Genomic DNA, 24,207 nt, shown 5'->3' with positions numbered 1-24,207 from the left:
AGCTTTCTGAAGATGTCACATGTGTGACCAGGATTTTGTGATTATGGAGGATTTAATGCAGCTGGTTGAGAGTCAGAATCATCTTGGTTCACACCCATCGCCCTTGCTCCTCGGGAAGCTGAGATCTGAGGCTCGTTCGAAGCCAGCCAGGCAGAAAGTCTGTGAGACTCCTACCTCACGTAACCACCGATAAAGGGGAGCTGTGGCTGAAGGGGTGGAGCTCAGGGACAGCAGCAGGGCCCTATGTTCAATTCCAGAATCAGAAAAACATGATCTTGGGCTATTTTTAGTTTCCTTAGTAGCCATTTACTACTAATCTCCATCTCTGAATCGACATCTGCGTGAATGTACGGTTCAACGTCCCCCAACTCAGATATAACATCTGAAGGCCACGGAAGTTTTCCCCACTGGAACCGGTGTGAACACCATGTCACTGGAGAGCGTGTTGGGCCGTGACTGTAAACGCGGGCGCAGGCTTTTCCACTGTGGGGCACACATCAGGGGGACCGAGCCCCCTCAGAATGAACGATGCCTTCTTCTCCCTGAAGCAAGACTCTCCTTTGCAGTCCCTGACCTTGGCCGGGACGTGGAAAGGCCTGTGGTTTTTACGCCGACCCTTGGTAGTCACTATCACCCACCCTCCCCCATCTGGCCCCTTTTCTGGCATTTTCTACACAGCATGGAAGCAGTTCAAGAGATCTGGAGTCGGCTTTTCCCCTGCTGTCCGCATGCCTGCTACTCGGTATGGCCAGGCCTGTCATCAGAGAAAGCGCCCTCCAGCCCCGGCCTCTGGGCCGGCCTTCCCCCCGCTGCTCACTGAGGTTCCCCTGACAGCAGGGGGTGGAAATGGAGGGACAAGGACACGAAACCCTGGGGTCCTCCAGAGAGCAGTTTCTACCAGGGTTCAGTATTTCTGAGGATCAGCTACCTGGACCTGGGCCTGGGCTCAGTGCACGGGCCCTGGCCCTAGACTTACCTTTAGCTCCGGTAGAACTTTCGCCACACAGGGATGGGCTTGGGAGGAAGACCTGCTCCCGATTCAGTCTGACGCCAGGAGTGACCGTGGGAGGATTCGTGGTCCCACGTGCTGTCATGGGGCTGTAACCACTGACTTCATGGTTTGGAGTCACAACATGCACACAATTGGATTCCTGTGACATTTTCCTAGTCTCTGGAACCCAACCTGGGCCTGGGCAGCAGCATGTCCTGTTTGACCTTGGTCTTGAACAGAAGCTGCTTTAGAAAAGGTCCTGGGTGGCCCGGGGTGAGTGTCCTTCCTGGGGACCTGCCCCGAGGGTCCACTGAAGTCTGGAGAGCTGAGGAGGAGGGGCTGTTTTTATGAGCCTGGAGACCCCTGCTGACACAGCTCTGCCCTACTTCCCTTGTTGATCGTGTCGGACATAAAGGAAGCAAGAATCTATTCTTTCTCTCTCCAGCAAGCACTTTTCTGTATAAAAGATGCCCTAAATCCTTTGTGAGGGCCACGTCCCATGCAGCGCACTCTGCGGTGCCCGCTGGTCCCTGGCGACGGTGGCAGGGCTGAGCACGCAGTCTGTTTCCAGAGCGAGAGCCATGGAGGGTCAGCAGGAGCTCAGCCCGAGCTGCAGGAAGCACTGCTGAGTTTGTTAGTGGGTCAGGCTGAGGCTCGGCGCCAGACTAGAACGGGAGAAAAACTTTCTGTGAAGACGAGGTATTCATGGCTTCTCACCATGGAAACCTGCACATCCAGGTGACAGGCACCCTAGCTGGCAGGTAGGGCCGTGCAAGCTGGCGTGGCAGCCCCTGGGGGGCTGCAGAGCCGCAGGGCTGACACCCACCCCGAACTGACCGCCAGGGGACCCGCAGCCCCCTGGTGGGAACTTAGCCAATGCAAACACTCAGGTAAGCAACCACACCTGCAAAAGCAAACCCCAGCGAGTAATTAAGCAAGCAAGCGAAGCCTGCTAGTGAGTGTTCATTAAGCAACTGTTGGAAGTGATGTGGATCTGAGCCAGGTGTGGTGGGACAGCTACACGGGCAGCTGAAGCCGGATTGTGAGTTTGAGGCCAGCTCGGGCCTCGTGGTGAGACCTCGACTCACAAAATAAAAGCAGTGCTGTATATTCCAACAGGCGAGTTCTACACGGTGACTTTAATAGAAAGAAGCAGGCTGTAAAAGTGTATACGATGTGACCTGGCTTCCAGGAGACGGAGGGAGGGAGGGAGGGAAACAGCAGTGTCTGTGTGGAGGAAAACCCTGGGACCAGCAGCCCATTTCCTGTGCAGCACCTGCCCACAACCCCTAAGTGTTAAATTTGTACAGTCTGAAGACATGGAGAAGGCTGCTGGTTTGGATGAGAAGGGAGCACGCTGCGACTCCCAGCGGTGAGGCATCCCTCCGAGGGGCTCCCGCAGCCCAGCTCAGCCGGAGCCACGCGGGCCCCGCACCCCTGGGACAAACCGACGGTGTGCAGCCCTCTCCCTCCCCGCCTCCCAGCTCTGAGGAGGGCCCATGGCCAGGCTGTCTGCTCGGCTCCAAGGCCTGCTCTTGAGAATTTGACTTTTAGCAATGTGCTTCCTCTACTGTAAAGCAGTTTGGAACAGAATAGGTTTTATAACATGAATGTGGTGAAGGGTCAGAGCACAGAGGCATGTGCAAACTCACACTCAAGCACGCCCTGTATATACCACACGGACACATCCACACGCACGCGAACACACTGGCAGGTACAGCCATGGGCTCCCTCCATACACATATGCAGGTATACCACTGTTTGCAAACCCGGCGCACACACCCACCCTGAAGTACAGCCCCACGCAGGCACACTCGACGCACACCTCATGTGCACATGCACGCAGGCCCCGTCTACTGACGGGCTAGGGGCCGGGGCTAAGGAAGGCTGCTGTGCCCAGCTGTGCTGGCCTTTACCGCGAGCTGCACTGACCCTTCTTGGCCACTCAGACCCTCGGCTCCCATGAGCACTTGCAGGCAGAGGCAGTGATGTTTTGAGCAGGGCTGGTGTTTCCCCAGGTGCCCGTGGCCTCTCCCCTGGCTGAGAAGCCTGGTACCTCTGTGGAGGGGCCTCAGCACTGCCCACAGGAACTCATGCAGGTATAAGTCAGGGTTTATTGAAATACACACATAGCTCGCTCCTACCGTGGGGTGGAGTTTGTGGACATCTCACACACACAAGCTTGAGAATACACACTGATCATTTGGCCACCATGTCTGCTACTGGTCGGGCGGGTGCTCTCGTCCTCAGCGTTGTCAGGAAGAAGGCGCCGCCCCTCTCTGTGCTGGCCACCTCCCACCCTCACCTCCCCGGCGCTTGAGTAGCCGGGCCCTGGCATTCACAGCCCCGTAGTGTCCACTCAGGGTCACGGCATGGCGTCCACTCCTGGCTGCTACAGGACACGTTCAGTTATAGCAAAGCTTCATTTCCTCAAAATGGCTAGAGCAAGCGGAGCAGGGCTGGAGGTGGGTGGAAATGGGGCAGGCTGACTCTCTGTCCCCCGGCTGCTGCCAGTCCTGTCCTTGGGCCTTGGCCCTGGAGGTGGTGACGTAGGTGTTCCCTGGATCCTCCGGCCGTCTGCTCACATGACTCTAAACAAAATCCAGCAATGGATTGGACAGGGCAGTGTGGAATGAAGGTGGGCGTAGGCGCTGAGCCCGGCGGCTCTGGCTGCTCCCCAGCTTGCTTCTGGAAGCTGGTTGGAGGCCATTGCTGCCTCCTGGCCCTGCCAGTCTCCACCCCTGGCATGACCGTTGTTAGTATCAATGCTGGCTAGAATCTACAAGACCAAAACCATACAGATGATTGATGGCCCTCACTCTTGTGGGGAAAGTAACGTAACACCTGCTCAGAGTCCTGGGTCCCGAGGCCACGGCCCTCTGCTGGGCTGGGCCTCAGTGTGCAGGGTCCCAGCGTTGCAGGGTCCCTCTATGCCAGCCGCACCCACAGCCCTGTCAGCTACTTCCCCACACCTGCAAATAACCAACGCTCAGGCGCCCACGGCTATGTGCAAGTACAGTTCATGTCATTCCACATTGTGTTGACACAATTCTCCAGGTAAACAGCCGCCGTGGCTGGTCCCAGGGCCCTGCAGCCTGGTCACCAGCCTGGGCTGGGGCCCTCCTGTGACCCCTCCAGGGCTGCTCTGGCCCCGGCCACCTGCAGACAGGGACAGCTGCGGCATTTCTGTAGAGGAGGAGGCTGCTTCTTGGCTGGGGCCACCGTCTTGTCGTGGCTGAGAGATGGTGACTAACAGGGCTGCTGGCGCAGAGGCCTGGGGCACGCTGCCGTGGCCGTGGGGCCAGGAGATTGTCCTGAGAGCAGGTCACTCTCAACAGCTTTCCCTGGCCTGGCTTCAGAGTGACTGAAGTTCTCGCATGGCCTCTGTGTCTGTGCGGTGCACAGAACGGGAGAGCTGTGGGCATGGCTCGGACGGTGTGAGCGGTCCTGACCCAGCCAGCACGGGGCCCTGCTTGTGGTGCCAGGAGGGGCTGGGAAGTCAGGAAGCCTCCTGTCCTCTTCAGAAGCATCCGGTTTTGGTATTCTCTTCCCTGCTGTCTTTGTGGGCCTGTCTACACATCTGTGCAACATCATGAGCAGGAGGACCTAAATCCTGGCGCTTAAACATCATGAGCAACTAGATGAAGGGAATCTGAACCTGCCTGTGCTTGGGATCAGGCGCTGGTGGGGGTTGGGTTAAGGGCCTGGCAGATCAAGGCTCTTACTGACCCAGCAGGCACACAACCTTGGAATGGGAAAAAGCCTGCACACGCGGTTTCACACACTGTGGTCTGCTCCAAGGCGAGGGAGGAGGCTAGAGGACCGAGGTCTCCGTCTGCAGGAGGGACGGGGCTCGGGAGCCCCGGTGCATCTGCAAGGCGCTTTCCGAGCCGTTCCGTGACATGGACCAGCTGTGCAGGCGGTAGTCTCGGCTCCCGGGCTGGCTGGGACACAGGCCTCGCCACCTTCTCTTCAGCTCACACTGGACCTGGGGGCGAGCACGCCAGTGACTGGAGGCCTGGGAGGTGAGGACGGCGGGGGCCCTCCGAGCGCCCTCTGCCTGCCCTGCTATGAGGGCAGGTTGCCACACTCCATGTACAGGTTTGGGGAGAGGAACATGGTCTGCCCACACCCCAAGATGGCTGGTGGGCTTGGAGCAAGGGTGATGCCGTGGACAGGATATTTGCCTCCGGTGAGTATCAAGAGACAGGCAAGGAAGAGGATGGCGGGAAGGGAGAGGGTCCCGACATTGTGGCAGGTGAGTGGCAGGCCCCAGCAGGTCCTGGGCAGGTGGGTGGGGCGGGGGCTCGGAGAAGGCCCGAGAGCCGCTGGGGACAGCGTGGCGTGGGGGTGCCCTCCCTCGGGACAGCTCCAGCCCCGGGAGGGTCTTCCCGGGCCCCTTTCCCTCTGGGGACTTTGTGAGGGTGGGCAGCAGTGTGGTGGGGGTTGGGAGTCTGGCCTTAGGGGGACAGCCCTGGAAATGCCTTCCTTACCAAACGCAGGGGCCAGTTACCAGACGGAAAGGGTCGTGCAAGGGGCCGGCAGCAAGGCTGGCGTGTGCAGGCCCCAGGTTCAAGGGGCTGCGGGAGAAGCAGGTTTGTGGGAGAGCCAGAGACGGAACTGGTGCATCCCCCAGCAGGCCCTGCTCCTCTCTACCAAAGCCCAAACCCCTGGGTTCACAGTCACAGCTCAAAGAGCAAGATGCTGATGGCCCGGGTCTTGGCCAGACGCCCCAGGGAGGAGGCGGCCGTGTGCTGGAAGCTGCACCCGGCTGTATGGGGAGGGGCGGTCTTCCTTGTGTGGCGGCAGGAGACAAATGGGCGTGTGGCTGGCCCAGAGGCCAGGGCGGTCTCCCTGACCCAGTTCTGGGCTCAGAGTGGCCATAGGTACTTACTTCACTGTTGAGGAAGCAGTAGAGCACCGCCACCACCAGGCCCTGCAAGGAGGAGGGACGTCAAGGCTGCTGGGCCCCACGGACGCCGAGCCCCACGGATGCCGGGCCGCCCCCACCGACGCCGGGGCCCCCACGGACGCCGGGCTGCCCCCATGGACGCCGGGGACCCCCACGGGCGCCGGGCCGCCCCCACAGACGCCAGGCTGCCCCCGCAGATGCCGGGCCGCCCCCACCGACGCCAGGGCCCCCACGGACGCCGGGCTGCCCCCATGGACGCCGGGGCCCCCACGGATGCCGGGCCGCCCCCATGGACGCTGGGGCCCCCACGGACGCCGGAGGCCCCCTGCAGACGCCGGGCCGCGACGGACGCCGGGCCCCACGGATGCTGGGCCGCCCCCACCGACGCCGGGGCCCCCACGGACGCCAGGCTGCCCCCACGGATGCCGGGGCCGCCACGGATGCCGGGCCACCACGGACGCCGGGCCGCCACGGATGCCGGGCCCCCACGGACACTGGGCCGCCTCTGCCTACCTGGAAGGAGCCAATGCACAGCTCAAACAGAATCTGGTACATGGAGGAGATGCCGATGGGAAACGCAGCAAACACCATGTAGTGGACGCCGAAGAGCGGGATTAAGAGCAGCGTGGACTTGGCGAGCCTCCTGGCAGAGGAGAGTGATGAGGTAGCCATGGCCTCCACACCTGTGGCCCGGCCCGGCTGGAGGAGGCCCAAGATCCCACATCCCAAGATCCCTCCACTCTACACCTGTGACCCAAGATCCCACATCCCAAGATCCCTCCACTCCACACCTGTGACCTGGCCCGGCTGGAGGAGGCCCAAGATCCCACATCCCAAGATCCCCCCACGCCACACCTGTGACCTGGCCCGGCTGGAGGAGGCCCAAGATCCCACATCCCAAGGCCCCCCCACGCCACACGTGGGCGACGCTGTCTGCACAAAGTGTCATCTGGAGGGGACATCAGCCACCAGCCTTGAACAGGCTGGGGTGCAGCTCAGGGACAGGGCATTAGCCTGGCAGGTGTGAGGCCTTGGATTCCATCCCCGCACTGAGCAAAAAGAGGTGGATGGCAGAGCAGAGGGCCCACCGCACACATTCCGAGGGGCCTCTGAGCCCCATGCGGGTCCCCGCGGGAGAACCCCAGGGCCTTTGCTGATCTAGGTCCCGTTAGTCCAATGCGTCGGCAAACTGCTCTGCTTGGTGTCAGACACGTCACCTGCCAACACTGAAGAGAAACACTGATGTCTTCATCTTGTTTGGAGGTATATGCCTCCGATCTACTCTTGGGTGTGCAAGTTTTAGAAGTGTGTTCATTTCCCCCACACTCTGACATACTCAGTATACTGTGTCCTGTAGAGCAAGGCTCCTCGATAGGATGGCCTGGCTCCAACCCCAGGAGCCTGCTCTACGTTGCTTCCTGGGTAGAGCATGGCTAGTCTCCACAGGCCATTCCTTACTAAGCAGAAATCAAAACGGGCCCCTGTCCGGCACACGGGCAGGGTGAAGGATATGAACAGCGGCCCCTCGGTGTGGGGATCTCTGTGCCGGGCACATCACATCTTTCAGGACTCATCAACTGGCAAACAAGCCCCATGTTCTGAGTGAGGCGGCCAGAGCGTGAGGGGCGAATCTCAGGCCCCCGTGGGATGGGACCAGCTCTGGGCCCTGGCCGCTGCTGCCCGCTCACCGCCGGTGTCCGCCATGGATGGCCGGACAGCAGGTCCCTGGGCAGCGGGAAACACCCGGCTGCCGGACCTGGGCTGGCGTGGCGGCGGTGCCTGCGTCTCCTGACCTGGACGCTCCTGCTTATTTTATACCAGAGTTGTGACTTTCTACTTTTGGTGTGAATGGGGGTGGCAGTTTATAGAATAGGCAGGTTTGAGCTGTCTGTTGACGTCTCTAACCTCAGCCCTGCCTGTCCTTCACAGTGGTCAGCCTGGCACCAGTTGCTGGCCGCAGACACGCAGCCCACCCGCGGCTCGGACAGCAGTCGCGGTGACTGTGGCCAAGGGGAAACCGCGGGACTTGACTCGGGGCTTGGCCACACACCTACGTAGCCTGCTGGCTTCAGCGTCTGTAGCCAGGCAAGAGCAGGGCCCACGGTCCGTCATGCCCACCGGAGCCCTGCCTCTTGGCCTCTTGGCCAGCCGACCAGGACGCAGCACAGACTATTCTGCGGCCACCTGTGAGTCAGCACAGCCTCTGGCCCCCTGTGCCTGGCCACCGCCCTGTCCTGCGGGCCAGCAGGTGCTCACCTGTGAGCGCAGCCTCTGGCCCCCTGTGCCTGGCCACCGCCCTGTCCTGCGGGCCAGCAGGTGCTCACCTGTGAGTCAGCGCAGCCTCTGGCCCCCTGTGCCTGGCCACCGCCCTGTCCTGCGGGCCAGCAGGCACTCACCTGTACTGGGGCTGGTCATTGCCGCCCACATCGGGGGACGTCAGCTTCTGCAGCAGAATGCGTACGATGCTGACGAAGAGGAAGAAGTTGACCTGCATGTGGGAGATGCCCTGTGGGTGCCCGCTCCCAGACGGTGGGGGTGGGCGTCCTCCAGGCCTGCCGACCCGGGTGGGGCCGTGGCACACCCCTTACAAGCCTGGCACTGGCTTCTGGCACCGAGGCCACTGAGGCCATGGAAGCCACCCAGCCACCCAGGCCACCCAGGCCACCAAGGCCACCGCCACATGAGGCATCCACAGCCGGCACAGCAGGATGTGAGCAGGAAGCACAAAGCTCTCCAGAGGCCCCCTCGCCCCCCACCCACCCCCGCCCCTCCTCCCTGAGGCCATCCCACCACCCCCTCCTACCCCCTCCTGCCCCTCCTCCATCCCTCCCCTCCTCCCTGAGGCCACACTAGGGGCTTCTCAACCCTTCTGTTAGCAAGGCTGAGTGGACCAGGCATTTGGCCTCTGTGCTCTGCCCAGGTGTGCACAGCAGAGCTGTCTCCACAAGCCACGACTTACTATAATAGAGGTCAGGATGGGCATCCGGATGACCCACCAGGGTGTGCTGTGCTCATTTGTGTCCCAGCAGCTTTGGAGAGATGGAGACCCGTGTCTCGACCCCTCCACAGACCACCCAGGCGGAGGTGGGCAGCTGTGCCCGGATCTCACCTGAGCCTGCGGGGCAAGCCCCTCCCTTGCTGGGCCCAGCGCCTGTCTGTCCGTCTGTCCATCTGCCCATCCACCTCACTTCCTTAGACACCATGTGGAGATGTGAAGCATCACCCCAGTGCATGGACAAGAGACAGTGGGAGGCCCAGACTCAGACTTAGCACCTGACACCGTGAAGAAACTTTTCTCTCCCAAATGATTCCCCCAGTAGTTTATATCTGTATCTTAAATGAAGGCTTGAAAATTGCCTACAGAGCAGTCCAGGGAAGTGCAGCTGGGCCTTCCCACTAGCCGTAATTTCTCCTCTCTCTCCTTTCTTTTTTCATTCATTATTCTTTTCTTTCTTTTTACTTTCTCATTCCTCCTTCCATTCTTTTCTTTTTTCTTTCTTTCCTTCTTTCTTTTTACTTTCTCTCTCCCTCCCCTCCTTCTTTCTTTTCTTCCTTTCCTTCTTTTTATTTTGTCTTTCCTTCCTTCTTTCTTTCTTTCCATTCTTCCTCTCTCTTTCTTAGTGGGACTGAGGTTTGAACTTAGGGCTTTGTGCTTGTTTGGCTTGGTCTCTACCACTTGAGCCATGCCTCCAGCCCTGCTTTTTGCTGTTATTTCAGAGGTGGAGTCTCACAGAGTTTTCTGTCTGGGCTGGCTGTAAACTGAAGTTCTTTGGATCTCAGCCTTTTGAGTTAGGCTTAGAGGTGTGAGCCAGTCCCAGCTGGTAATTCCACTTTTGGTTTTTATAGTGAAGATTGTCTCTATTAGGACGTTTGCCTGCCTTCTTGTAAGCGGCCTCCATGCCTTCTCCTGCCCACAGCCCTGTCGTGGACGCGGGCTGTCTGTCGAGGGCAGCTCTGTGTCCGCATCCTGGACTCCAGCTGGTTCTGTCTGGTCCCGTGGGGACTTTCCTGGCGGCTGAGCTGGCAGACGTCACTCAGGAGCCGGTGGGAGGGGGGAGTCTACCAGCCGACCCCAGCCGGCAGCCCACCCCTGGGTGAAGACGGTGCCCAGCCCACAAAGTCCCATTAATACTCGGTTGCTTTAGACCTATCCAAGGTGGGCGGGCCTGCTTCCGGCCACTTCTGGGCTGGGGACAGCACAGAGTCTGTGTTTGGGGTCAGGGTCACATGCTCCATGGATTGAGCCACAACGCGGGCCCGTGATGAGGCCTCTGAGCACCAGAAGCAGCTGAGGCCCATGCAGGTCACAGCCAGCTCTCCACCTCTTGGGCGCACTTAGCAGGGGTGAGTGCTGCGCCCGCCCGCTCTGCTGTGGACACTATAGCTCCCCTGTCTCCCCCTGGCCTGTCCCAGTGTGAGCCCTGCTGCAGGCCTGGCTTCATTCTGACTCTCATACGTGCCCTTCTCCCAACACCCACCCCCGTGGACGCCCACCGCCTCCTCCCACGGGCGCTGAGTGCTGCCAACGTCCTGATGCCTATGGGGGCTTCCCGCTTCCTGTCCTCACCCTCCAGGGCCTCTAGCTTCCTAGGGCCAGCACAGTGGGCCTGTGTCGGGGCGGGGGTAGGCCCTGCACTCACCCCGTGTCTTCCAGAGCGAGCCTGGCTGCTGTCCACGCAGCTGTGCAGAGAGTGGGGATGCCTGCAGGAAGAAAGCAGTGAGCCCTGCTCGGCCTGGTCAGCCAGCAGCAGCACCGCAGCTGGGGCCCGACCTGGTGAGCCAGCAGCAGCACCGCAGCTGGGCTGGGCCCCGGCCTGGCCTGGTGAGCCAGCAGCAGCACCGCAGCTGGGCTGGGCCCCGCAGCTGGGCTGGGCCCCGGCCTGGCCTGGTGAGCCAGCGGCAGCACCGCAGCTGGGCTGGGCACCGCAGCTAGGCTGGGCCCCAGCCCGGCCTGGTGAGCCAGCGGCAGCACCGCAGCTGGGCTGGGCCCCGCAGCTGGGCTGGGCCCCGGCCTGGCCTGGTGAGCCAGTGGCAGCACCGCAGCTGGGCTGGGCACCGCAGCTGGGCTGGGCCCCGGCCCGGCCTGGTGAGCCAGTGGCAGCACCGCAGCTGGGCTGGGCCCCGGCCTGGCCTGGTCAGCCAGCGGCAGCACTGCAGCTGGGCTGGGCCCCGGCCTGGCCTGGTCAGCCAGCGGCAGCACTGCAGCTGGGCTGGGCCCCGGCCTGGCCTGGTCAGCCAGCGGCAGCACCGCAGCTGGGCTGGGCCCTAGCCCGGCCTGGTGAGCCAGTGGCAGCACCGCAGCTGGGCTGGGCCCCGCAGCTAGGCTGGGTCCCGGCCCGGCCTGGTGAGCCAGTGGCAGCACCGCAGCTGGGCTGGGCCCCGGCCTGGCCTGGTCAGCCAGCGGCAGCACCGCAGCTGGGCTGGGCACCACAGCTGGGCTGGGCCCTAGCCCGGCCTGGTGAGCCAGCAGCAGCACCGCAGCTGGGCTGGGCGCCACAGCTGCCACGGACCACAGGAAACCGTCTTCAGAGGCCTGGCAAGTGTGTGTAGGCTTGCACTCGGCACGTCTTACTACAGTGAAGGAAATTCGGAGAATCTGTCCAGGGCTGCAACTACTCTAACAGAGAGTGTGACTGAAGGCAGGACGGAGAAACGCTCCCCGCATCAGTGACACCTGAGGTCTGTGTGCTCAGGCCTCCAACGCTGGCTCTGGGCAGACTGCTCCTGTCACCTGCTCCTCTCTGATTTCCCACTGTTGGTGTAGCTGGGAAGAGGGGAGGGGAATAAACCATCCTGCTACTTGTTCGCAGCTCACTCTGAACTTGGGTAATGAGGATCTACGCAATTTTAAACAAGGCCCTTGTTCCAGACACATTCGGTGCTGCATGTAGAACCATGCAGCCCAGACACCACCACCCTGCGATGTGTTCTGAGCTGAAGTCTGAGAGCACTGGTTTGGGGTGATGGGGAGCGGACTGGCTGCTTACCCCATCCGATGAGGAGGTAGGCCAGGAAGCATCTGCTGGGGGGGAAGATGGCCACCAGGAGGGTGTGCAGGTACAGCCCCTCTACCAGGAGCCAGTAGAAGTTTGCCATGATGCAGTACTGGAAGAACACCAGGCTGAGCTTGCAGCCAACCTGGAGCCAGAGACAGTGAGGGAATGCCCCTGGGTCAGAGCAGTTGTGGCCGCAGAGCTGCTGTGCAGGGTGGGGATCCAGACATCCCGGTCTGGCTCAAGATGGCTGCCATCCACACCGTGGCCCTGGCCTTGACCAGGAATGCCCTGTGCTGCAGGGAGGCCTTTGGTAGACACGGTGCCCAACCCACCTGCACGGGCCGATCTCCCCAGAGATGGAGATGAAAACGCCCTGTGGCCAGCAGGCCTCTGACGCCGGGAGCTGGTGCTCCTCCCACCGTCCATGCACCTGCCTGCCTCCCCATCCTCTTCCTCCACAGCCACTCAAGCTCCCCCCTCCTCCCCGGGACATGGCTGGCTGAGGGTGGAGTGAGCACAGCGTGGCAGGTTGTGCCCGGAGGGCTGGGCCCCGGCACCTGAAGCCCCTCAGCCTTGTCCCTACGGCTGGGGGTGAGCACAGGAAAGGCTGAGGCTCAGCCGCCAACACCCTTCGTAGTAGTTCAGTTGCCAAGAGGTTTAGGAAGATAAAATGGCAGCCAGAATCAGGACCTTAGAGAATCTTGCAGTTTCCCCAGTTGTAAAAGAGAGGTTTTAATTTGGGGAAATTAATTAGAGATGGAAAAGCAAGAGAAAGATACATCCAATGAATTATTTCCCCTGGAGTTTTGCAGGGGTTTTCACTGGGCAGATGACAGTCAAGCAATTCAGTCTCTCAAACCTCCTTTCGCGCAGCCAGATGCATCAGAGATTTCCCCTCAGGGCAAACTCGCAGTCCGCTTCCTTCCACCACTCCAGTCACAGCGTGCTACAGAGAACAGCACCTCCCACTCCGTTCTTTTAATTTTCTGTATCTATGCAGATACATACCCATGGATGTTGGAATATAGGTAATCGACATCCACTGGAAATACTTGTATTTGGGGGCAGTGTGATGTATAGATGTAGCAGACACGTTTATGCACTGGTGGAAGTGTAGTGCTTCACACATGGGCGGGCACGCTTTTTACCTGCTCATGGGGTGAACATACTTATGTGTGCACACGTGTGTGGGTGTGAGCACACACACACACACACACACACACACACACACACACCACACCCTCCCTATGGGGATCGTGCTGAGCTCTGAGCTGAGCTCCCTGGGCCGTGAGGGGCTTCCCCCAGCAGCCATGTGGCCCAGCCCCTCCCGACTCCCACCTGCCTCACATCGCTTTACTTCTCCTTTCTCCAAAGTGGAGAAAGACGGAGAACAATCCCTGTCACCTCTGCCTTTGGCCACCGAATCGGCTGCAACCACCCACCACAAAAGCAGGAAAAGCAATGCAGATTCATGACTTCTCATCACATTGAACAGTGAAACACATTTACAGGCCTTTAGCAGACAGGGTTCTGGGTGCTGTTGATGCCATCCAAATGCATCTTTCTGTCTTTGACGAGTTACTCTATCTTGAAACACACAAATCAGTGCACTAAAGAAATAAAGGGGTGACCTTGGTATTCCGAAAATGACATGTTGAATGGAAACCCCTCTGTGCAGCTACTTAAAAATGACATAACTTTAAGCCACCCAATCAAGACAGGAAGCCTGAAACCAAAAACACGACTACGACACTGACAAGGTAGAAGGCAGTTCTATCACAGGCTTGTATCTGGGGCGGGGGGGGGGGGGGAGGCGGGGCTGGCAGCAGGCTGGGAGAGGCTAGCAAGCTCCACCACGGAGGGCAAAGGGAACCCTTACCAGATGCCAGACTGACTCATGCCTTGATCACAGAATAACAAGAAGCAAGAAACACGCAACAGTGCTCAAACAAGTGTTTGGGCCTCTCTCCACAGGGCTGCCCCGTAGCTGCCCGAGACCTTGCAAGTCAGCAGCTCTACTTCCCCCAAGTACAGGCACCGCACACGGAGAAGCCGTGCAGGGACTCTGAGGGTGAGACCTAGGATGGCTTAAATGAGTGAGCCTGGAGTCTTGCATGCCAGTGGCCACCCGCAGAGCAAGGACATGGATCAGACATCCTGCAGGATGAGGGACAGACAGTGCAGGCTGTGACCCCTGGACCCTCTCCTGACGTCATTGTCCATGAGGATGGAGGTCTGTGGGCCCTGGACCCTCTCCTGAGCTTGCTGTCCATGAGGATGGAGGTCTGTGGGCCCTGAACCCTCTCCTGAACTCACTGTCCATGAGGATGGAGGTCTGTGGGCCCTAGACCCTCTCCTGACCTCGCTGTCCATGAGGATGGAGGTCTGTGAGCCCTGGACCCTCTCCTGAGCTCGCTGTCCATGAGGATGGAGGTCTGTGAGCCCTGGACCCTCTCCTGAACTCACTGTCCATGAGGATGGAGGTCTGTGGGCCCTGGACCCTCTCCTGAACTCGCTGTCCATGAGGATGGAGGTCTGTGAGCCCTGGACCCTCTCCTGAGCTCGCTGTTCATGAGGATGGAGGTCTGTGGGCCCTGGACCCTCTCCTGAATTCACTGTCCATGAGGATGGAGTTCTGTGGGCCCTGGACCCTCTCCTGAGCTCGCTGTCCATGAGGATGGAGGCCCTGGACCCTCTCTTGAGCTCGCTGTCCATGAGGATGGAGGTCTGTGAGCACTGGACCCTCTCCTGAGCTCGCTGTCCATGAGGATGGAGGTCTGTGGGCCCTGGACCCTCTTCTGAACTCACTGTCCATGAGGATGGAGGTCTGTGGGCCCTGGACCCTCTCCTGAGCTCGCTGTTCATGAGGATGGAGGTCTGTGGGCCCTGGACCCTCTCCTGAATTCACTGTCCATGAGGATGGAGGTCTGTGAGCCCTGGACCCTCTCCTGAGCTCGCTGTCCATGAGGATGGAGGTCTGTGGGCCCTGGACCCTCTCCTGACCTCACTGTCCATGAGGATGGAGGTCTGTGGGCCTTGGACCCTCTCCAGAGCTCACTGTCCATGAGGATGGAGGTCTGTGAGCCCTAGACCCTCTCCTGAACTCACTGTCCATGAGGATGGAGGTCTGTGGGCCCTGGACCCTCTCCTGAACTCACTGTCCATGAGGATGGAGGTCTGTGGGCCCTGGACCCTCTCCTGAGCTCACTGTCCATGAGGATGGAGGTCTGTGGGCCTTGGACCCTCTCCTGACCTCGCTGTCCATGAGGATGGAGGTCTGTGGGCCCTGGATCCTCTCCTGAGCTCACTGTCCATGAGGATGGAGGTCTGTGGGCCCTGGACCCTCTCCTGACCTCACTGTCCATGAGGATGGAGGTCTGTAGGCCCTGGACCCTCTCCTGAGCTCGCTGTCCGTGAGGATGGAGGTCTGTGGGCCTCAGACCTTCTCCTGAGCTCACTGTCCATGAGGATGGAGGTCTGTGGGCCCTGGACCCTCTCTTGAGCTCACTGTCCTTCAGGATGGAGGTCTGTGAGCACTGGACCCTCTCCTGACCTCACTGCATGAGGATGGAGGTCTGTGGGCCCTGGACCTCTCCTGAGCTCGCTGTCCATGAGGATGGAGTTCTGTGAGCACTGGACCCTCTCCTGAGCTCACTGTCCATGAGGATGGAGTTCTGTGAGCCCTGGACCCTCTCCTGAGCTCGCTGTCCATGAGGATGGAGGTCTGTGGGCCCTGGACCCTCTCCTGACCTCACTGTCCATGAGGATGGAGGTCTGTGGGCCCTGGACCCTCTCCAGAGCTCACTGTCCATGAGGATGGAGGTCTGTGAGCCCTGGACCCTCTCCTGAACTCACTGTCCATGAGGATGGAGGTCTGTGGGCCCTGGACCCTCTCCTGAACTCACTGTCCATGAGGATGGAGGTCTGTGGGCCTTGGACCCTCTCCTGACCTCGCTGTCCATGAGGATGGAGGTCTGTGGGCCCTGGATCCTCTCCTGAGCTCACTGTCCATGAGGATGGAGGTCTGTGGGCCCTGGACCCTCTCCTGACCTCACTGTCCATGAGGATGGAGGTCTGTGGGCCCTGGACCCTCTCCTGAGCTCGCTGTCCATGAGGATGGAGGTCTGTGGGCCCTGGATCCTCTCCTGAGCTCACTGTCCATGAGGATGGAGGTCTGTGGGCCCTGGACCCTCTCCTGACCTCACTGTCCATGAGGATGGAGGTCTGTGGGCCCTGGACCCTCTCCTGAGCTCGCTGTCCATGAGGATGGAGGTCTGTGGGCCCTGGACCCTCTCCTGAGCTCGCTGTCCATGAGGATGGAGGTCTGTGGGCCCTTGACCCTCTCCTGAGCTCACTGTCCATCAGGATGGAGGTCTGTGAGCACTGGACCCTCTCCTGACCTCACTGCATGAGGATGGAGGTCTGTGGGCCCTGGACCTCTCCTGAGCTCGCTGTCCATGAGGATGGAGTTTTGTGAGCACTGGACCCTCTCCTGAGCTCACTGTCCATGAGGATGGAGTTCTGTGAGCCCTGGACCCTCTCCTTAGCTCGCTGTCCATGAGGATGGAGGTCTGTGAGCCCTGGACCCTCTCCTGAACTCACTGTCCATGAGGATGGAGGTCTGTGGGCCCTGGACCCTCTCCTGACCTCGCTGTCCATGAGGATGGAGGTCTGTGGGCCCTGGACCCTCTCCTGAGCTCACTGTATGAGGATGGAGGTCTATGGGCCCTGGATCCTCTCCTGAGCTCACTGTCCATGAAGATGGAGGTCTGTGAGCACTGGACCCTCTCCTGACCTCACTGCATGAGGATGGAGGTCTGTGGGCCCTGGACCCTCTCTTGAGCTCACTGTCCATGAGGATGGAGGTCTGTGAGCCCTGGACCCTCTCCTGAACTCACTGTCCATGAGGATGGAGGTCTGTGAGCACTGGACCCTCTCCTGAACTCACTGTCCATGAGGATGGAGGTCTGTGGGCCCTGGACCCTCTCCTGAGCTCACTGTCCATGAGGATGGAGGTCTGTGAGCCCTGGACCCTCTCCTGAGCTCACTGTCCATGAGGATGGAGGTCTGTGGGCCCTGGACCCTCTCCTGACCTCGCTGTCCATGAGGATGGAGGTCTGTGGGCCCTGGACCCTCTCCTGAGCTCGCTGTCCATGAGGATGGAGGTCTGTGGGCCCTGGACCCTCTCCTGAGCTCGCTGTCCATGAGGATGGAGTTCTGTGAGCACTGGACCCTCTCCTGAGCTCACTGTCCATGAGGATGAAGGTCTGTGGGCCCTGGACCCTCTCCTGAGCTCACTGTCCATGAGGATGGAGGTCTGTGGGCCTCAGACCCTCTCCTGAGCTCACTGTCCATGAGGATGGAGGTCTGTGGGCCCTGGACCCTCTCCTGAGCTCACTGTCCATGAGGATGGAGGTCTGTGAGACCTGGACCCTCTCTTGAGCTCACTGTATGAGGATGGAGTTCTGTGAGCCCTGGACCCTCTCCTGAGCTCGCTGTCCATGAGGATGGAGTTCTGTGAGCCCTGGACCCTCTCCTGAACTCACTGTCCATGAAGATGGAGGTCTGTGAGCCCTGGACCCTCTCCTGACCTTGCTGTCCACAGCATCCACCTCCCATCCTGTCCCACACAATGAGGAGCAGATGTGGCCAGTCAACAACTGTTTCTGGAGACCTGGGTCCTGCCTGGGACCTTCTGTGTGAGTGTCCGTGCATGTGTGAGGGTGTGAGTTCCTGTGTGTTCTACATGTGTGCATGGCTTTGTGTTGTCATGCACAGGGCATGCACAGGCACATTTTTTGATGTTTGCTCACGGTTCTCTCTGCCCTTCCTCGGACCCATGCTGTGGTCAAAGCCCTCCCCAGTGTGATCATTATGACGTGCTCTGGGCTTTGCGCCCAGTCACCCGCATTGGCAGGCAAAGCGCATTTAGTTGTCCATGACTCTGCAGGCTTGGGCCCATCAGGTCCCATTATCTGCCCCAGCTCCTGCTCAGACAGGCAGGACACAGGCTTCCCAAGCCCGGGGGCTGGGCTCCCAGCATGTGGGAGGCACAGGCTGAGTCCTGGACTCAGCATCAGACCAAGAGAGCTACACCACTGTCCCATATGTGCAGTGCTAGGCATCATCAAACCCTTGGGAACAATCGCATCTAGGAGGGACTCAGTAACTATGTGCTGAGCGAGTCTGGCCTGACCGGGTACTAAGCATCCAGTGGTCACCACCACACACAGAGCCATACAAGGACAGCGCAGGAGGCCACTTCCCCGCCTGGTATCAAGCGCCGGAACCATGCATGCATGGCTGCACATCCAGGCCAGTCTGCATGGGATTTAGTCGCAGGACAGACCGATTTCGTCCGGTAGCATTGAAGCTGGATGATTTAGACCAAATGTGCATTTGTCTAAGTCAGGATTTCCCTGGGAACTACTACTCTCTGTCCAGGTCTGCTGGGGTCACAGCTCAGGGCCTTTGATGGTCCAGCCCCAGGGGGTGGGCTGGGCCTCTGGCCTCTGTGTGGCCCTTGAGCCGGCTCTGACCTGGCTCTGCTCGGGTCAGGAGTCACCGGTGGGTTTTGTTCCCCATTCCATCCCTGCCCCCGAAGACCCAACTTTCGAAGCCAGCCGTACCCAGGAGGATGGCTGGTCAGGACAGTGCCATGTGCCGGAGCTGGAGTAGAGGATGCTGTCCTTCACCAGCACCGAGATGGCTCTCAGGATGAAGGAGAGGAACAGGTTCAGGTGGATGTAGTTCCGGGTACAGTGCAGCTTCCTAGAGGAGAGAGCGGAGGAGGATGGAAATCAGAGGGGAAACCATTAGAGCTGGATTTGTGACACCAGATACTCATGTGGAATTCATCTTCATGTTTGTTTTTTTAAACAAATCTCACCCCAGAACCATTCCATTATCATTGTGCTTTTAGATTGCTTCCAGTTTTTCATTATGAAATTTTGTTGCACACAAATCTCCCCCATTTCAGACTATTTCCTTAGGCTAGGTGTCAGAGCCACCTGGGAGTGTGTCTGTGGACGTTGAGCGTGTCTCAGGGATGTGAGGTGTTGGGTGTGTCTCACAGGTGCCGGGGCTCTCTCTTCTGTCTCCATTCAGAGTACCCGGTCCTGGGGCTTCAACACAATGTGAGTATTTTTGCTCAACACCATCTCTCTACTACAATGCTCACAGCTCTACTTCTGTGTTTTTGTGGTTAGTTGGAGACAAGAGTCTCACAGACTGTCCTGCTGGGGCTGGCTTTGAACTGCAATCCCTAGATCTCAGCTGAGTAGTTAGGATGATAGGTATGAGCCACCAGAGCTTGGCATTATGATATTTGTTCCACTCATGGCAACATCTTATCCTAATGATTTTTTCTGTTTAGCACTACTTGTCAGGTGGGCACAGTGTCATATATGAATTTGTGTGTGTGTGTGTGTGTGTGTGTGTGTGTGTGTAACAGGTCTGAACTCATAGCTTTGCTAGGCAAATGCTCTACACTTACACCACACCTGTAGTCTTCTTTACACTCTTCTATTTTGAGACAGGGCCACAGTAGACACCGCCTTGTCCTCTCCTCAGATAATTAATAATCAGCCTGGAGTGGTTTTGATGTGGCTCCATTAGTATCTATACTGTACAGCTACATAGAGCTATGAAGAGCTCTCTTGTCTGAGATCACAGGACTCGAACCCAAGCACACTGATGCCCAACTTAGGGCTCTCAGATACGTTGCAGCATCTCGCCACTGAGCATGTGGGAGCTTCTGGGAAGCAAGGTCAAGATCACTTTGCCTCTGTAGTTCCATGCATTTGCATAATGTCTATTCATCTAATAAATGATAGCTGAACTGAATTCCTATCCAAGGCCTACATCACCTGCCTACACAGAGCTGGAGAATATTTAGATTAAACTGTCTGTGTCAGCATCACATTGCTTGCCAGTATTCTCCAAGGGCACTTTATGACTTGGCACAGGAGAGTCTCCAGCCTGGAGGTCTCCTGCCTCTTTGGGGTGCCAAAAGAACCTCTTGTATTTGTTGCAGAACTTCTTGTTTCTGTGCCTTACCTGAAGAGGCAAAGAATGACACTTCCTGTTGTGAGAGACATCAGAGAGACACTGTAGCCCAGGGTGTAAATGGCCTTCACCAGAATATAGAAGGTGATCTGCACGGAGAGAAAACGCTTCCGTGAGTGGCTGGTGCACATCAGATCAAGGTGTCCGAGACCTCCGAGGGTCTGCCTGTGGACTGCATGGACAACGGGAGCCAGGCTATCTTAGAATTCTGCCTCCACCTCAAACCAGGAGAGATCTTCACCTTTTGTTTTCTCACCACCCACGGTGAATGGCTGAATGATTTTTGTGAACAAATTAGTGTGAGACAACCAAGGTCCGGTGTGTTTCCTGTCCCAGCAGGTGGGCTGGGACCTCTGACCCCCAGAGACCACGTGGTGGCATCAGAGGCCCAGGCCTGGCACAGAAAGGCGCCCTCTTCCAGAGGCCGAGCCCCAGCATCTCAGGACTGCTACCTCCTAGAGCTTTCTGGGGTTTCAGGCACCCAGGCTCCCCGCTTCTCACCCAGACTCATCAGGCACGGACGGAAGGATGGAAGGGCTGCCCTGGGTTCTGCGACAGCGCCGCCCTCCAAGGGACGGGTCTTCTCCTCTGGGAGCAGACGGGGCCACAGGAACCGGCTCCCCTTCCTCCATCCCTGCTTTCTTGAGGTGTCCGCCTGGGGCCAGGGTGCGGGTGACTTGGCTGCCCAGCCCATGGACCCGCAGGAGCTGCGGTGTTTGGGCTGTAGCACTGACAGGTGACCTGTGATTCAGCCAAACCATAGAAGATGGCCGGCCCCAGCACGGAGGGACAGCAGCCCAGCACAAACATCCCATAGCGGAGAGCTGACCAGCACAAACATCCCATAGCGGAGAGCTGGCAAGAAGGGATCACATCACACGGGGCGCACACACACACACACACACACACACAGGCTGTAGAGTAATGAGATTTGATGGTGGGGTGGGGAGGGAGGGGGGCAAGGCCAGTGGGGAGGGAGAGCAAAGTCTTCTCCAAGGTGAGTACGAGCTCCTGTGGGACATCAGGACCCGTTTGAAACAAGGTGATGAGAAGTGGTCAGGTCCTAACAGATGAGAATGAAAGGCAGAGCCAGCAGACTGACCGGCAGGCTAGATCTGGGCTGAGCCCTAGTGGACCCCAAAGGCATCAGCAGAGAACAGAGTGGCCAGGCACAGCCTGCGGCGAGGAGGCAGCGTGGAGGCCGGTGCTTACAGGACCTGGGCCTGGCCGGGAGGCGCAGGCAAGCAGCTGCCATTTGAAGCCACAGCCTCACTGTTTATTCACTAAGAAACTCAATGGCAGCGAGCTACGCTCCCATGTGACCTGGCATGGAGAAGCAACCAGGGCCAATCTGAAACAAGCAGGAGGCGCTGCAAGAGACCCTATCTGTAGGATGCCGGCGTCCGAGCGATGCCTACCATTAATCCCAAACAGGACATTTCCAACAAACTCTCACACTCCGCTGTGTTAAAACCCCAACCCCCATGCTCTTTACTCCTTGTTTCTCTGCCTGCTCGGCGCTACGTGGTGTTTCTTGGCGGTGGTGACGAAAGCCTGTCCTGACAGGCCTGTCCCTGCCTGCTTTCTCTCCTCTCATCCGCTTGATCTTTCCCTCACACGGTGGACCGGCTGTGGGTCTCCAAACCCACCCTGAGCACACTCAGGGCATAGGACCTAGTCAGAGCCAAGGCTGAGCTGCTCCTTCCCCAGCCTCAATCAAGAGTCCACTGAGCAGGCCTGGAGGACACTGATCTAGCAGGATTCAACCGTTTTCAGTGAACGCTGGCCTATGGAAACGAATGCCACAGGCCGTGTATCGTGTGAAGGCAATTGGTGAAAGGCCCTTGGTGCGTGGAGCGGGGCCTGGGGTGGATTCATCACGGCAGGAATGGAGTCAGGGCTGTGAGCCCACTGGACGAGGCCCCAGCCCCCCAGGCCAGCGGGGCTGGGGGCACAGCGTGCAGTAGCAGCCTGTGGCTGGCTTAGAAGCTGAGAGAGTGGCCTTGTGTTCCTGTGTTCTGAGGAAAGCAACTCTCTGGGACCCTGCAGATCTGATCTAGGCAATGGGAGCTTCACCACCCGCCCCTGAGTCAGGGTGGGAGGGAGGCCTGTGCCCCCAGCCCCCACGCTGGGCCCTGCCCAGTAGAAGCCGGGGACAATGCCAGGCTGCGGGACTCCTTGTGACTTTCCTGATGACTGGCTCCTGTGGAGGGAGCAGGAGGGGGAGCCGGAAACTACTCTTTCATTCTCCACTGGTCCAGAGCCACAGTCCCAGGGCTCAAACCCTGGGCACAGCTCCTCTCTGCAGCTCCTCTCCCGCCCATCAGGCAGCATGGCTTCACAGGGGACTGAGCAGATGGGGACTGGACAGACAGGGGACTGGGCAGATGGGGACTGGGCAGATGGTGGACTGGACAGACAGGGGACAGGACAGACAGGGGACTGGGAAGATGGGGGCTGGACAGACAGGGGACTGGGAAGACAGGGGACTGGGCAGACAGGGGACTGGACAGACAGGGGACTGGACAGACAGGGGACTGAGCAGATGGGGACTGGGCAGACAGGGGACTGGGCAGATGGGGACTGGGCAGATGGGGACTGGGCAGACAGGGGACTGAGCAGATGGGCACTGGGCAGACGGGGGACTGGGCAGATGGGGACTGGACAGACAGGACTGGACAGACAGGGGACTGGGCAGATGGGGACTGGGCAGATGGGGACTGGGCAGACGGGGACTGGGCAGACAGGGGACTGGGCAGATGGGGACTGGGCAGATGGGGACTGGGCAGACGGGGACTGGGCAGACAGGGGACTGGGCAGACAGGGGACTGGGCAGATAGGGGACTGGGCAGACAGGGGACTGGACAGAAAGGGGACTGGGCAGATGGGGACTGGGCAGACGGGGGACTGGGCAGATGGGGACTGGGCAGATGGGGACTGGGCAGATGGGGACTGGGCAGACAGGGGACTGGACAGACAGGGGACTGGACAGATGGGGACTGGGCAGACAGGGGACTGGACAGACAGGGGACTGGACAACCAGGACTAGACAGACAGGGGACTGGACAGACAGGGGACTGGGCAGATGGGGACTGGACAGACATGGGACTGGACAACCAGGACTAGACAGACAGGGGACTGGACAGACAGGGGACTGGGCAGATGGGGACTGGACAGACAGGGGACTGGACAACCAGGACTAGACAGACAGGGGACTGGACAGACAGGGGACTGGACAGACCGGGGACTGGACAGATGGGGACTGGGCAGACAGGGGACTGGGCAGATGGGGACTGGACAGACAGGGGACTGGACAACCAGGACTAGACAGACAGGGGACTGGACAGACAGGGGACTGGACAGACGGGGGACTGGACAGACGGGGGACTGGGCAGATGGGGACTGGGCAGATGGGGACTGGGCAGACAGGGGACTGGGCAGACAGGGACTGGGCAGATGGGGACTGGGCAGATGGGGACTGGGCAGACGGGGGACTGGGCAGACGGGGGACTGGGCAGACGGGGGACTGGGCAGACAGGGACTGGGCAGATGGGGACTGGGCAGACGGGGGACTGGGCAGACGGGGGACTGGGCAGACGGGGGACTGGGCAGACGGGGGACTGGGCAGATGGGGACTGGGCAGATAGGCCAAGGGTGCTCACAAAGTGCCTCCCCCTGACCTCAGGAAGTGTCACACACGGAGGCCGAGCGCACGGTTCTCTGGGCCTCCTGAGTGGCCCAGGCCACGTCGATGCCTCCTTGTCACACTGTCCTCCTGCCACTGCGTCCAGTCTGAGTGTGCGCTAGTGGCCTTACTTACACACCCAGTAAAGCTTCTGATGAACCGAGGTCCACACAGAAAGAATTAACCAGGAAAAAATGCAGCACAAAAGATGGGATGTAGCGCAGTGGTGGAACACTTGCCTAGCTTGTCCAAATGCGGCTCAGACCTCAGCCCTGCCAACCAAAACAAGAAGCTCACTGCCGGTCAGCAGAGAGGGCAGTGGAGCCAGCGGGACACTGGGCAGCTGAGCTCAGCAGGCCTCAGAACTGACTTGAAGCACAGCCCTCTCCATAGCCGCTGCCCTGCGGGCGGCTTGGCTCTTCTGGCCCAGGGGCTTGGGTTTCTCTGGCTGTCATCAGCCACCCGTGACTCTTGTGACCACACAGTCCCCAGATTCTCCCAGCAGCAAAGGGCAAAGACACATGATGCGCAGCACTATGAGGTTCAAAGTCCTCTG

General features: G+C 59.4%; 1 protein-coding gene across 1 annotated transcript in view; it reads right to left on the bottom strand.

The window, feature by feature from the left end:
• Positions 1–3,108: 3,108 nt before the first annotated feature.
• The window catches only part of Vipr2 (vasoactive intestinal peptide receptor 2), an 81,916-nt gene continuing 60,817 nt past the window's right edge, over positions 3,109–24,207 (bottom strand). The window contains exons 5-13 of the mRNA XM_042701022.1: positions 19,958–20,055; positions 18,529–18,670; positions 11,891–12,041; positions 10,544–10,604; positions 8,863–8,932; positions 8,300–8,391; positions 6,417–6,546; positions 5,886–5,927; positions 3,109–4,979 (exon numbers count right to left, since the gene is read on the bottom strand). Of these exons, the coding sequence (XP_042556956.1) occupies positions 4,806–4,979; positions 5,886–5,927; positions 6,417–6,546; positions 8,300–8,391; positions 8,863–8,932; positions 10,544–10,604; positions 11,891–12,041; positions 18,529–18,670; positions 19,958–20,055 (960 nt within the window). The 3' untranslated portion in view covers positions 3,109–4,805. The remainder of the gene's footprint in view (positions 4,980–5,885; positions 5,928–6,416; positions 6,547–8,299; positions 8,392–8,862; positions 8,933–10,543; positions 10,605–11,890; positions 12,042–18,528; positions 18,671–19,957; positions 20,056–24,207) is intronic.

Source organism: Dipodomys spectabilis, unplaced genomic scaffold (genome assembly GCF_019054845.1).
Source record: "Dipodomys spectabilis isolate Male_0828 unplaced genomic scaffold, ASM1905484v1 ptg000277l, whole genome shotgun sequence".
Taxonomy (NCBI): domain Eukaryota; kingdom Metazoa; phylum Chordata; class Mammalia; order Rodentia; family Heteromyidae; genus Dipodomys; species Dipodomys spectabilis.
The sequence above is the reverse complement of the archived record's forward strand: the minus strand, read 5'-3'. Positions and strand labels throughout refer to the sequence as shown.